The sequence below is a fragment of the Chelonia mydas genome, chromosome 9, assembly GCF_015237465.2.
Source record: "Chelonia mydas isolate rCheMyd1 chromosome 9, rCheMyd1.pri.v2, whole genome shotgun sequence".
In the NCBI taxonomy this organism is placed as follows: Eukaryota; Metazoa; Chordata; order Testudines; family Cheloniidae; genus Chelonia; species Chelonia mydas.
Window position 1 is genome coordinate 74,764 of NC_057855.1, and position 15,428 is coordinate 90,191.

The window sequence follows — 15,428 nt, forward strand, 5'->3', positions numbered from 1 at the left end:
TAACCTTTCTGCCCACATGTTGTCAGCAGCAAGAAGGACCGGGTTCAATTTTCTAGGAGTTCTTTCTGAATGCTTACACCTGCTTAAGCCTCCACCACCCAAAAAACATGGTAAACTATATTTCACCCTGGATGACCTTGATGGTCAATATTTCCCACTAACAAGCACCGAGTCTAAAGATTTAAAACAATGAGAACTTTATTAGGGGTAGGGGAGACAACAGAATGAATTTGGGAAAGCTAGGAATTAATAAATTAACAATATCTATTAAGTAAGATTCCCCTCCCTTTTGTGTTTTTTAATAATAGTCCCAACCTCAGTCCATCTCTTGCAGTTGTGAGTGGCTAATGCATTTTAGTCACTTCCCTCATCCCCAATTTCCCAACTCACAGTTTGTTGGCCAAGATTGGTGGAGTCCAAGAATTCTGGCAGGTCATTCTCTAGCCGCAGAGGGAAGAGCTGGCTAATGTTCTTCAGGGGTCTCTACCACCCAGCCCAGCTGAAGTTATTTCAGCTTTGATTGCTGGGTATGAAGACCTGCACCAGAGTCTCTGCTCATTACAGCTTCAGTCCAAGGTACCTCAGCACCATCATCTGCTTCAGCTCTGGTTGTTGCCTTGAAGCCATCCGCTCTCTTGAGACTACCTCTGTGCTGAGCCTTCAGAAAAGGATCAGTAGTATATAGAACCCTTAACAGAGTCCTCATAATCAGAGACACTCCCCATGGAAGATAGAAATCTATCTTTTCTGTCAGGTCTGTCCAGGCTCCCTTCCCTACGGGTGCCTGACTATGGTCTAGTCAGGGTGACCCCTTGCCCCAGGCATATTTCGTGCAGTTCTTCCATTTTCCACCAAGAATAATAGTATTTTATTTCCCCAAATGCAAAACTTAACTGTATTTTAACTAAAATGCCCCAAATTGTCACATAACCAAAATGCGAATGAGGCTGGCCTATTCATTTGGTGTTCTCAAGAATCTCTGGGGCACTCTTCTCCTTATTCACCAATTGGTGTCAATAGTAAAGTCCCCACTCTCTAGGGCTTCAGACATGAGGCTTACACCTGGAAGGATATAGGCAGCAAAGCCAATAGTATTAGGTGTGACTTGGGGAAGCCAAGGAGAGAACAGCCTTAGAAAAGGGAGTGAGAACCTGCAGAAGTACCCTGAGATCTTAAAAGGATTATCCACAAGCAAAGGGGAAACAGCAAAACATTTAAAGCCAATATTCATGTCCCTTACAAACACCGTCAATGCAGAATGATGGAGACATAGATAGAGAATTCTCCTCTCTGATGTGTGTTTAAAAACATTCTTTATTATTCTTTATTATTGCTGAAATAGGGGATCCCTTAAGAAGCAGGCACACTGACCTGGCAACTAAATATTAGTTACACAAATGCATATACATATTGCAGTTGTCTGATTTCTTGTACAGAAAGACATGCAGACCACCAGAAGCAGGGGATCTCCCAATGAAATTAATAGGCAACAGGTTTAAAACAAACAAAAGGAAGCACTTCTTCACACAACACACAGTCAATCTGTGGAACTTGTTGCCGGGGATGTTGTGAAGGCCAAGACTACAACAGGCTTCAAAAAAGAATTAGATAAGTTTATGGAGGATAGGTCCATCAATGGCTATTTGCCATGATTGTCAGGGATGCAACCCTGTGTTCCTACACCTCTGACTTACAGATGCTGGGAGTGGACAACAGGGGGTGGATCACTTGATACTTGCCCTGTTCTGTTCATTCCCTCTGACGCATCTGGCATTGGTCATTGTTAGAGGACAGGATACTTGGCTAGATGGACTATTGGTCTGACCCAGTAAGGTCATTCTTATTGTAATCTTAGCAGCTGTATGTGTCCCATTGTGACTCAGCTTGACACTGAGCAGGCCATTAATGTTCACGATATACTCTTTTATAGGGACTTTATATAGCTGTTTGTGTGTCAAGCTCCATGTCACTAAAAAAGTGAAAAAAGTTGTATTGAGAAAAAAGTGTGTTTAAAAAAAACACTCAAAAGTTTTAGTCTTGAGTGAGCCCAGCGTGAGTGACAGTGCTATGCTGGGACTCAGAGTCTGACTCCTAATCTCTTCAATCAGGACTTGGGAGCACTAAAGGGTGGCAACTCAGCACTTTGTGGCCTGGGGGGACACTTTGGCTATGGAAGAGTCGCAAGGAACTCTTCATGGCTTAAGGAACAGAAATCATAACTCAGGTCATTTGAAAATGGGAGGAAAGCAAGTGGTAGAATGGTTAAAAAAAAAGAAGTAGATATACTAACCTAATCAAAACTTCACATTCCCCAAATGAGAAGTGGGTAAGCTGAATTTATCCTGAACTATAGTACAAGAAGAGAGTAAGTAATGGGATGGTGAGAAGAGAAGAGGAAACCTTACAAAGGAAGATGCTTATCCTTGAAGCTCCTATTCGGTAAGTATTTCAACTGAAATTTAGTTCTTCAGAGAACAATACAAAAACGGTGTGTGTGATTCAAAGCCATATACAGAAATTATGCCCACTTCAGGTACTCCCATGTGACAATGAGAATGACAAATGGGAGAGTGCTACCAGGCCACTGGGATAGGCCTTTAATCTCTTCCATCAGGAAATGTTGAATGTACAACTTGAAAAAGTTTGGATTAAATTCTGAGGGCACCTTTTAAAAAAAAACATGACCAAAAATTATCCATAGTTGTGGGTATCAGAAACCTGAGTCTATTTTCAGGACATGCAACAGCAGGATTGTATTTGGAGCCTATTTCCTTTGGTATCAAAGTGCCATGGCTGGGAATAGCATCCGTAAAACAAATGGAAAGGGTAAGAGAGGCAGGGAAGCAAAGGGAAGGAAGCCAGGATGAGGCTGCAAACTGCATCCTTCTCCCACCCTCCCAGATCTCCCATTACCTTTATGGGTATATAGAGCATCAGGGAATGGCCTGGATAATTCTGCTGCTCTCCACATGCGTCTCTCATTCATTTTACTTGTTTTATTTCATCTTATTTATATTATTATTTACCAGTATTTCAGTTTATTATGCTGAATATCTGTTAATCCAAGGAACGGCCTAATGCTCACGAGTAGAATCTAATCAGAAGGACACTAGCTGCTGGCAGCACAACGATGTTCATGGATATTGCAGCTACGAATAAAAATACAAATTGAGCACTGAGAGTTAGAAGTTGATTTGACTGCTAGCTGATTGTGAAATAGTTATACAGGAGCAGGCTAATCAATTTAATCGGCTCCAAATACAGTTTTTAGCTCCTCAGAGGCATTGACCACACCATGCAGAAAGGTTCTAGAGCCAGATCACACCCAAATGATCACCCAAATCACTCCTGGTGAAAGCTGCACCAATTTAAATATCACAGAGCAAAATGACATCTTTCGCTAAGCAGGGAACAGTGACACTGAGGTGCAAATATATGCTGATTATTCAAATATAAACAAATTCAGTGAACACATGTACTTGACTCATCTGCTCCTGAGCTGCTCCTGAGCTCTCCTTTCCAGCTGCAAAACATAACCCCTGCAATCTCTCTAGTTTTCCTCAGCCCCCAGTGAATGCTGGGATTTAGTTGGGGATTGGTCCTGCTTTGAGCAGGGGGTTGGACTAGATGACCTCCTGAGGTCCCTTCCAACCCTGATATTCTGTGATTCTATGATCCCTTGCTTCCTTCCAGTGGGTGAAGAGCCTTGCTGAATACCTCTTCCCAGCCACCAGCATCTGCATGATGCAAGAAGCTACTCTGGATTCCACACTTTATCCTCTGTCCACAGCCTGCCCTCCCAGCATACACTCATCCCCTGCTGATTCCCAACTTCTGCCTGAAGTCAGCAACCACACAAGGGGAGAAAGGGGATAAGCCAGAACAGAGCCAGTGAGAGTAGGACCATTCCCATCAAGATGGCCAGACTGGATTCACTAGCCAGGAGTCCCAACACTGTACTGTCTCCCAAGGTCCAAAAACTGTCCCTCCTGCACAGCACAGAAACCCAGTGTCCATGTCATGGAACCTGGGAATTGTCCAGTCCATAAGGATCAGACAGCACCTTACAATTAATACGAAAGAGGAAGAGATAGAGAAAATCATAATCTCACATACACCAAAAAATGCTGGCTCACCTGCCCCAGAGCACTGTGGTGATTGCATCCCTTCAAGAGAATCTATGTATTCACTCCCCAGCCATTCTGCATAGGTTGTTTTCTCTCCTATTGGTACAATCTTAACGGTGGAATCTTTAAAGATCAAATCTGTTCCTAGGAAATCTGAGGAATCAAACATTTTGAATCCATTTCCATTGCTGTCATTTCCAAAGAAATCCTGAAAGCAATGCAGTTTCCATTAGTACCAGAGTTTGTATTATATAGCCAGTGCTATATTCATCTTTAGCAACATACATAACACAGTGGAAACTCGCCCTCTCCATTTCTCAGAAGCTCACAGACAAACAATTCTAACTTCAAAATATTTGCCCTTTATATTGTCATAAGTTTTTAAAATCAGTTTGGAGTAACCTTTTGTGTTAGTTAAAGGAGCGCAATAGAATATTCCAATTAAGGGTGAAAAGCTTCTTCAGTGTCAAGCCCATTCAGTCCAGGGCCAGTCTGCTGAAACTCCCAGTATTGGAGCCAATTAGCAAGGTATTTTCTGTGATCGTTATGGCATAACTTGAACCTTTTTTCTGTCTGGAACTCCCACCATAGCTGGCTTTCACATCCATCCATATATTTAAAATGTAATACATAAGGGCCAAATTCTGCTCCCAGGTTCTGTGTCAAAGTGAAGGCAGCAGTTAAAAATAAAATAAAACAAATGGGGAAAAAGGTATATAGATAGCAATCACTATAAATTGGAAGTTATGAAGTGTAGAAATTTGCTAAAGAAAGCTAAAAACATCAGAAAAAACCCATGGCCAGCAGTGACAACAAAAACAAGGAATTTTTAAAGAATATTAGGAACAAAAGAAATCCCAACAATGTTATAGGACCATTACTAGTATCTTAGTATTAGATAAGGCACAATTGTTAAAAATGATGAATTCAAATCAACTTCTTCCTCCTTCTCTTCCTCCTCTGTGCTTCCAGGGTGCTAACAGGGGGAGCATGGAGAGTCCAGGAGAGACAGTCTCCATATTCTTAGTTCCTGTGTGGGGCATCTCAGCCGCCCTCGATAGCCAGTATCAGGGAAAGCCCTGCTCAGCTACTGCATCCCTGGTATGGCACATGCTCAGTGGAGACAGAATCGTCAGAGAATTTAGCTGCCAAACTAACATACCACTACAGAGTATGTGCACACTGAGATTTTCATAAGCTTGTAACTCAGCCATAGTTGGACAGATTTCCAGGGGGCTGGCAAAAGGCACATCCCTGACTATAGACACATCCCTGCTAAATTTCAAGTCCCTGCTCCAAAGCATGAAGTCATTAGCGGTCAACAAAATGGTGTTCTCTTAACATGAGCAAAACAATGTATTTTCCTCTAATCTTGTGCTCAGAGAGAGTTGAACCATTTAGTTGAAACTTTCTCAAAACATTCATCTTGAAGCAGACACCCAGCATGGAAAATTTTAGTCCCACTTGTTTAAGTTTAGTAAAGTTATAAGCAACTGAAAATAGAGTCTTATAATGGAAAGTGTTGGGCAACCTTAAGTTTAGATGTCAGTACCTGCACCACCTATAATAAACTGAATAGTTTGAGGGGTTGTTGTTTTGGAGAGTCTGCTACTAAGCCCTGGAGGCATTATGCTTTCAAAAGTCTTCTGTGTAATTACAATAATTTATCATACATGCTCTTTTCTCATGTAACTGTTGCATTTCTATTCATGAGTTTAGGAAGATTTCAGGATAAACAAGTATTCTGGTTGTGCACATTTTCTTTTATATTTTTAAATTATGAAATTAGGAGCATTCCTTAGGCTTTTGGAAATTTGCCATTGCGGCCTGTGATTGGGCCAAGTTTGGATACCCCTGCTCATGATGATCTGAGAATGGCCTGCGTTGACTTCTTATATAGTGCCTAACTACCTCATCAGGTGAACTAATTGTAAATTATACCTGAGCTTTGTCCAGTAGTCCATATACAGCAAAAATGTTGGTGTCTGGGTGGACCATGACAACCTGAGCAGGCACCTGAGCCAAGTGACATTGAGCAAACTGAGTGATTTCAGCACGGGCTCCATTTGGACACAGTAACTGGAAATCACTGGACTGCAAGTGAAGAGCCCAGGAATCAGCATTGTTACCTGAAAAAGGAAACTCGCCATTATGACTCACTGAATGCTTTAGAATAAAGACGACAACAAAAATAATGAGTTGTAATAAAAAGTTATATAAAACTAAATACCATCAGTGTTCTCAAAAACTGTTGAGTGCTTGACAAAGGCCACATCACCAGAATCCTCCACCAGACACCTTAAAATAAATAAGACAGGTAAAATTCAATGCAATACAATGCAATGACATACAAACTCAATACAGTGCAATGTCATGAATGCATCTTTAGTTTGTATAGTATCTTTCATAAAAACTGTCTACCAAAATACTTCATAAGATTAGGATCTGATATGCCATCATGTGCCAGCAATGCCCCTCTGCCATGTACATTGGCCAAACCAGAGAGTCTCTACGCGAAAGAATAAATGGACACAAATCTGACATCAGGAATTACGGCATTCAGAAACCAGTAGGAGAACACATCAGTCTCCATAGTCACTCAACAACAGACTTAAAAGTGGCAATTTTTCAACAAAAAAAACTTCAAAAACAGACTTCAACAAGAAACTGCAGAACTGGAATTAATTTGAAAACTGGACACCATCAAATTAGGCCTGAATAAAGACTGGGAGTGAATGGGTCATTACAAAAACTAATTTCCCCATATTAATTTCCCCCTACTGTTACTCACACCTTGTCAACTGTTTGAAATGGGCCACCTGCATTACCACTACAAAAGTGATTTTTCCTCCCTTGGTATTCTACTGTTAATTGAATTGTCTCATTAGCACTGACCCCCCCACTTGATAAGGCAACTCCCATCTTTTCATGTACTATGTATATATACCTATGTATATATATATCAGCCACACTATCAGAGGCTCGTTCACCTGCACATCTACCAATGTGATAGATGCCATCATGTGCCAGCAATGCCCCTCTGCCATGTACATTGGCCAAACTGGAGAGTCCCTACGCGAAAGAATAAATGGACACAAATCTGACATCAGGAATTACAACATTCAGAAACCAGTAGGAGAACACTTCAATCTCTCTGTTCACTTGATTACAGACCTAAAAGTTGCAATTCTTCAACAAAAAAACTTCAAAAACAGACTCCAATGAGAGATTGCGGAATTGGAATTAATTTTCAAACTGGATACAATTAACTTAGGCTTGAATAGAGACTGGGAGTGGATGGGTCATTACACAAAGTAAAACTATTTCCCCATGTCTGTTCCCCCCCTTCACCCCCAACTGTTCCTCAGACGTTCTTGTCAACTGCTGGAAATGGCCCACCTTGATTATCACTACAACAGGTTCCCCTCTCCTCCCCCCACCACTCTCCTGCTGGTAATAGCTCACCTTAAGTGATCACTCTCCTTACAGTGTGTATGGTAACACCCATTGTTTCATGTTCTCTATGTATATAAATCTCCCCACTGTATTTTCCACTGAATGCATCCAATGAAGTGAGCTGTAGCTCACGAAAGCTTATGCTCAAATAAATTTGTTAGTCTCTAAGGTGCCACAAGTACTCCTTTTCTTTTTGCGAATACAGAATAACACGGCTGCCACTCTGATACCTGCTACTGTGTTTTCTACTCCATGCACCTGATGAAGTGGGTTTTAGCCCATGAAAGCTTATGCCCAAATACATTTGTTAGTCTCTCAGGTGCCACAAGAACTCATTGTTTTTGCTGAGACAGATTAACATGGCTACCCATCTGAAACCTTACTGACTTCACTACTTATGTTCTTCTTGTACATGGTAGGTTGCAGGGCTGCTATTAGCAGGTCAGGCTGCTGTATAAGTTATGGACTGAGACAAGCGCTTCTTCCTCAGAGGGATACACACCAGATGTGTTCACTGTAAGATCCCTTAACGTTCTGCCAAGTATGACTGAGAGTCACATAAATAAAATGTGACACATAGCACCACCTACTGGTTGAACAGAAGAATACAGTTTAGCAATCCGTTTCATCTCCTTTAACTTCTATGTTCTTACCATATATAAAATTTACACTATCATATTGTCTTTGAAGTTCAGTCTGTAACATGTCTCTAAATCATACTGGTTTTCTAGCTACACAACTCAAACACATAACAACTTGGTCATCTAGTTGTCGGTGGTTTGTAAGTCTTGAGTCATCATCTTCTTACTCTGCATCCCCCATCTGTAGAGTTTGCTCGGTTGACTGTATTTTCTGAAGAGAAAATAGTTTGATAGTTTCTATTAAATTTTCCCATGTTGGTCTCGATCACATATGGCCTAGGTGCTGAATTCTTTTCTGTTATGACAGCTGGACATAGGTGGTGTGTGACTCTTTCATTTGGGGAGGCTTATGTGAGCGACAGCAGCTCCCTCTGTCCCGAGGCCCTGCCCCTGCATGGCCTGTTCCCCCGAGGCCTGCCCCCAAGCCACCTCTTTCCAACCTGCCTCTTCCCCCGAGGCCCTGTCCTCGCTCCACCTCTTCCCGCCCCCCACTCCACCTGTCATAAATATAAAGGGAAGGGTAAACCCCTTTAAAATCCCTCCTGGCCTGAGGAAAACTCCTCTCACCTGTAAAGGGTTAAGAAGCTAAAGGTAACCTCGCTGGCACCTGACCAAAATGACCAATGAGGAGACAAGATACTTTCAAAAGCTGGGAGGAGGGAGAGAAACAAAGGGTCTGTGGGTTTGTCTTTATGCTGCCTTTGCCGGGGATAGACCAGGAATGGAGTCTTAGAACTTTTAGTAAGTAATCTAGCTAGGCACGTGTTAGATTATGATTTCTTTAAATGGCTGAGAAAAGAATTGTGCTGAATAGAATAACTATTTCTGTCTGTGTATCTTTTTTGTAACTTAAGTTTTTGCCTAGAGGGATTCTCTATGTTTTGAATCTAATTACCCTGTAAGGTATCTACTATCCTGATTTTACAGAGGGGATTTCTTTACTTCTATTTACTCCTATTTCTATTAAAAGTCTTCTTGTAAGAAAACTGAATGCTTTTTCATTGTTCTCAGATCCAAGGGTTTGGGTCTGTGGTCACCTATGCAAATTGGTGAGGCTTTTTTATCCAACATTTCCCGAGAAAGGGGGGGGGGGGGTGCAAGTGTTGGGAGGATTGTTCATTGTTCTTAAGATCCAAGGGTCTGGGTCTGTAGTCACCTAGGCAAATTGGTGAGGCTTTTTACCAAACCTTGTCCAGGAAGTGGGGTGCAAGGTTTTGGGAAGTATTTGGGGGGAAAGACGTTTCCAAACAGCTCTTCCCCAGTAACCAGTATTTGTTTGGTGGTGGTAGCGGCCAATCCAAGGACAAAGGGTGGAATATTTTGTACCTTGGGGAACTTTTTGACCTAAGCTGGTAAAGATAAGCTTAGGAGGTTTTCATGCAGGTCCCCACATCTGTACCCTAGCGTTCAGAGTAGGGGAGGAACCTTGACACCACCTCTTCCCCCAAGGCCCCACCCACCCACCGCTCACTCCTCTGCATCCCCTCTCTCCCCATCACTCACCCTTAAGGCAGGAAAAAAGTGGGAGGGCATAGCCCATCACTTTTAAAAGTGGGACGACTAAGCGCTCCCACCTTTTTCCTGCCTTAACAATGAGCAACGGGGGAAGGGGTGGAGAGGAGCAAGTGGCAGGTGGGGGAGTCTCGGGGGAAGAGGCAGAGTGGTGGAAGGAAGAGGCAGAGCAAAGGAGAGGCTTTCGGGGAGAAGAGGCAGGGTGGGGGTGGGGCTTCGGGGGGAAGAGGCTGAGCAGCAGCAGGGTCTCAGGAAGGACCGGGGTGGAGCACAGGCAGGGACACGGTCCAGGCACCGGTGCCCTGCCTACTTCTAGGGCTCTTCCGGTGGCAGTGCTCCAAAGGCAGTGGGCCAGCACGCCTCCAAAGGGAGGTGACCTGTGCTACAGCTGGCATTTCTTGCCCCCCTGCACGGCCAGCCTTTTTTTGTGGAGGCTAAACCTCCCAGCCTCTTATACGTGCCGCCCATGCAGCTGGAATTGTCCAACCTTCTTCTTCATCCAATTTGATACAAATGGAGACACCAGGTTCTAAACACTGCAATTTTTTAACTGAGTGTCATCTCTTGTAAAAGCATTCGTAAGCCCTTTTTGCCTTTCATCCAGTATGGCTACTTTCTTCATATCTGTCCACTTGGAGATAGATTCTTTTGCAAAGTTGGAACTGTACTTCTGAGCTGTCTTACCCTCAGGAGCTGTGCTGGTCTACATTGACCAATATATGCTGGTTAGCATATATATATCTATATCTATATAAAACAATCAATATTTATATCTGTCTATCTCAGGGGTCGGCAACCTTTCAGAAGTGGTGTGCCGAGTCTTCATTTATTCACTTTAATTTAAGGTTTCACGTGCCAGTAATACACTTTGACATTTTTTAGAAGGTCTCTGTAAGTCTCTATATTATATAACTAAACTATTGTCATATGTAAAGTAAACAAGGTTTTCAAAATGTTTAAGAAGCTTCATTTAAAATTAAATTAAAATGATGATCTTAGGCCGCCAGCCCGCTCAGCCCGCGGTTCCATTCACCTAGGCTGGCAGCAGGCTGAGCGGGGCCTGCGGCCGGGACCCCGGCTGGCAAGGGGCTGGCAGCCAGAATCCCAGACCAGCAGCGGGCTGAGTGGGGCCAGCGGCCGGGACCCCAGACCGGCAGTGGGCTGAGTGGCCCGCTGCCAGTCTGGGATCCCAGCCCTGCCCACATACAGTGGGTACCTATCTTCTCCCTGGTTCTAGCCCATTCTCTTCCTCTCTCTCTCTGCACTGAGATGAGGGTGGGAGTGCACTGAGCACAGAGCTGGGAGTGAAGGAGGAGGCTGGGTCTTGGGGTGTAGGGCCTGGCCAAGAGCTAGAGTGAGGGAGGGGGCTCAGGGTTGGGGCAGGAGATTTGGGTGTGGAGTGCTTACCTGGGCAGCTCCCATTTGGTGCAAGGGGTGGGGGTGGGAATGTGGGGGTGCAAGAGTCAGGGCATGGGGTGTGGGGGGTGCAGGAGTCAGGGCAGAGGGCTGGGGCATGTGAGAGGGGTGCAGGAGTCAGGGCATGGGGTGTGGGAGGGCTGGGTATGTGGGGGGGGGGCTGGAGTCAGGGCTGGGGTTGTGGGGAGTGCAGAGGTCAGGGCAGAGGGCTGGGAGTGTGTGAGGGGGGTGCAGGGGTCAGGGCAGAGGGCTGTGGGTGTGGGCTAGGCTCACGGGGGTGCTCCCAGCCCCCTGCCCAGAGCGGCTCATGGCAGGGGGCTGGAGGGGATATGCCCTGATTCCACCCCCCTTCCGCAAGGCCCTGTCCCCACCTCTTCTCCTCCTCCTCCCCAAAGCAGCGAGTGCACTGCAGCTCGGCTTCTCCCCCTCCCTCTCAAGGGCCATCAGCTGATGGGCGGCAGGGAGGGAGAGGAGGAGGGGCAAGAACCCAGCATGCTGGGGGAAGAGGCAGGGGAGGGGGGACCTTGCCTGCCCTGCAGCAGTAGCCAGCAGGACCAAGCTTCTTCACCCTGCCCCCGTGGGGGTTGGGGGGGTAGAGAAGAGTGGGCTGGGGCAGGCAGGATTTTTCATGGCATGCTGCTGCCTGCCGGGGTCCAGGCCTGGGTTCGGCAGCAGGCTGAGTGGGGCCGGTGGCTGGGACCCGGCAGGCAGCAGCATGCTATTAAAAATTGGCTCACGTGCCGTGTTTGGCACACGTGCCATGTTGGATCATATTATAGAAGTTCTGTATTAAAATCACAAATGAATTTGATTCCCCATAGTTTAAATTCCAGGGTATTACTAATTAAGAGGTCTCTTGGTTTTTGGTACTGTTTCTCTCCCTCTATGTGTGAAACTTGCAAGCTGCTAATTGCGTTAGTACATTCTAAGACAGAGTCTGTTCTCAAAACAATTCACATAGAGAGAGACTCAAAGCAATACTCTGTAACAACAGAAACAGCACCCAGAGACTCCCCGCCCTTTTGTTGTATTAACAATTGTGATTAAAATAGAGATAGAGGATGTATGTGGATGGATGCTTGGTGTGGATAATAACTGAATGATCAGGGAGGTGCCAGCCTAAGAATCCAGTGTCCATCGGCTGAAGAAGGCATCAAGTGGAAATAACCAGAGAAACCCCAGAGGGCAGACTGGAATCCACCCAACAGCCTCAAGAATGGGAGAACCAAAGAACAAGATAACATCTAGGAGCCGTCAGGAAATGTGACATCTGCTGATTGATTCAGCAACAGCATGATGAAGCAATTCCCATAGACTGGCCTAGGAAAAAATTTCTATAAAAATGGACTCTAGAAAGTGAGAACTTTGGGGTCTGATTCTGCAAACCAACTTCCAGGATTCAGAGTAACAGCCGTTTTAGTCTGTATTCGCAAAAAGAAAAGGAGTACTTGTGGCACCTTAGAGACTAACCAAATAAACTGGTTAGTTTCTAAGGTGCCACAAGTACTCCTTTTCTTTTTGCAACTTCCAGGAGCATCAGATGAGCATCTGACAAGGCCCTGCTCCCTCCTCATGTCCAGGCCACCTGGCCAGTGGCTTGGCATGAGCAACTCTAAGGCTGGTAACTATGATAACAACCTTGCAGAACCTGTGGGTGTGTGTATGAATGAATGTGTGAATAAATATGAGATTGAATGGAATGTTATAGCTATAACTAACCGCTTACTATGATTCTTTCTGTATTCACAATAAATGTGGTGTTTTGCCTTTTCCCCTTTAATAAGATCCTGCTGGTTTTTATTTTATTGGTATAACACCCATAGGTTGCCAACCCCTGATCTATCTCATTTAATGCGTATTATCCAGACCATGTATGTGTTAAGCACAAACAGCTTTAAGCACAAATATTATAGCAGTTTTATAGCCTAAATTGGCCTATAACTTTACTATAACCCTGTTCACTCATGCTAAATAGCCCATAACACCTTGCATTAGCTGAAATAAGCTTTGGCGTAAGCCGATAGGAAAGCTGTCAGGATCAGGACATATGAGGTATTTTACTATAGCAAAAGGTAGGGAGTTAGTCTCTCAGGCCAGTACTGGAATATCCCAAAGGAAGAGGACAAGACATAATGGTTGTTCTACCCTGGTACAAACCTAGAAGATACCTTCATGGACCAGTACCTGGAGTGCTAGTAGCCAAAACAAAGATAAGGAATGGAACAGGACATGTTAAGGAACTAGAACAAATTGATTAGTTGAATTTTAGTGACATGTAAATAAATATGTAATTTATAAAATTATCCTACAAATACAATCAGCTGAAATATGTAACTTTGGGAGCACACCTTTTGCATAAGGTGAATGTAACAACTCTACATGAGATGGTTTCCTGGAGACTGGTATTGTATAGAGCCTTTTTCCTGTACTATGTTATTATAAGCTCATACCAATACATTTGACTGACATTTGATCTCCTGAGACTATTTCATGATGAAACAAAGTGCAGTCAAGCAACTGACTATACATTTTATCAATAACTATATCCAGTAGCTGCTATTGATATTGATCTGTAACTCACAAGAGCAAGGAATGGATCTTCCTGCTGTAGGATTTTCTTGGCTGTCTGTACAGCTCTCTCAGCCTCTCCACATACTTGTAGGTAATGCAGGCTGCTAGTAATATGATCAAAATCATATTTAGTTCAGAAAGATTTAAATTCCATGGCAGTGAATTGTGGTCTGTGGTCTGTCACTAGTTATTATGGGATACCTCAGTGAACAAAAATGCACTTCAGTTTCTCTATAACACTGTCACGTTATGTCTTTCAAGTACATTATTTCTATATATTTAGAAAAATAGTCCACAAAGATGAGGTAATGATATCCTTTGAATTTACATAAATCTTCAGCTACGATCTTCCAAGGTCTGTTTGTTAGAGGTGTTTGTACATTGTATCGTTCAGTATTTTCTCAAGTTTATTTGTACTGGATCTCCTTTCCAAAGTCCAATATCCTCAAATACTCCATCGAATTCTTCCACATTTCTCACTAGGCCCATCATGGCTGCCATGCTGCATCTAAGAAAGTTTTTGGTCTTTGATCATATGTGCTGTGAACGCATAGCTTTTGTCTTTGTAAGTTATTTCCATAGTGAACTGGCCCATGCAGTTCAGAATACCTTCAGGGCTAGTCAGAGCTGTCTCAGGTGACTTCAGCTCTGAAAGGGGTTGAAGGTTATTATAAGTCCTGTCTGAGTTGACTGTGAGGTCTGCTCCTGAATCACTTTTAAAGTCAATAGTCTTTCCATGAATAGGCAAGTTTCACTCTCCAAGCAGGTTCCGTGTCATCACACATGATAGATCCCAGAAACAGTGACTCTTGATTGTCTGTAATATGAGTCAACTCCCTAACTGCTTTGGTGAGACAAAGAGCCACAAAATGTCCATATGCTGTGCATTTATTACACCTGGAGCCTTTGGCTCGATATGCATCATCTCTTGGGATATGAATTTTTCCATGTCTCCCCTTCTTCCCTTTAGCCAGTTCTTTATCCACCTTACAATTCTTCTACTAATCCCCAGCTTCTTTAATTTAACTAATAATTTTCCATGCAGTACAGTCTCTAATACTTCACTGAAGTCCAAGTATATTAGATCTACTGTATTCCCCTTATCTAGAACATGAGTCATTTTCTCAGTAAAGAAAATCAGGTTAGCCTGGCATGATGTATCTTTGGTAAACCCATGTTCTGTGAAACCAATTTATCAACAACCTTCTTGAACTGTGGACACCACAACTGGACATAGCATTACAGCAGTGTGTGTACCAGTACCAATTTGGGGCCCCCGGAAAAATCTCCCTTCATCTCAGCCCAGGGGCTGGAGGAGCTCTTGGGGGGACAGAGCTTCGCAGGTCTTGGGGCCGCAGCTGGGGGTGGTGTGCACTGGAAAGGAGAGAGCGGCAGGGCAAGGGCACATTGGGTTGGGGTCATGGGCGCCTCAGGCAGAGGGGGCAGAATGGGGTGGGGCCACAAGCAGATGGAGTAGGGCTGTGGGTGGAATGGGGGCGGGGTCACAGCGGAAGGGGAGGAATAGGATGAGGCCATGGGTAGGGCCATAGGTGGAAGGGGTGGGCTAGGGCCACAATTCTAGGGCCAGGACCCCCCACCCCCACTTGCTCTGGCCCAGGGTCCCAGTAGTAGACCTTAATCCATCTCTAGACTTGAGACACCTTCATAGTGGTACATTATCTTAGAATAAATGGCACAGCTCAGC

The 15,428-nt window shown here is 44.1% G+C and overlaps 1 protein-coding gene across 1 annotated transcript in view; it reads right to left on the reverse strand.

The window, feature by feature from the left end:
• Positions 1–201: 201 nt before the first annotated feature.
• Positions 202–15,428, reverse strand: part of MELTF (melanotransferrin) — an 84,434-nt gene continuing 69,207 nt past the window's right edge. Inside the window, exons 13-16 of the mRNA XM_007066608.4 lie at positions 6,358–6,425; positions 6,069–6,256; positions 4,137–4,335; positions 202–3,149 (exon numbers count right to left, since the gene is read on the reverse strand). Of these exons, the coding sequence (XP_007066670.1) occupies positions 3,082–3,149; positions 4,137–4,335; positions 6,069–6,256; positions 6,358–6,425 (523 nt within the window). The 3' untranslated portion in view covers positions 202–3,081. The remainder of the gene's footprint in view (positions 3,150–4,136; positions 4,336–6,068; positions 6,257–6,357; positions 6,426–15,428) is intronic.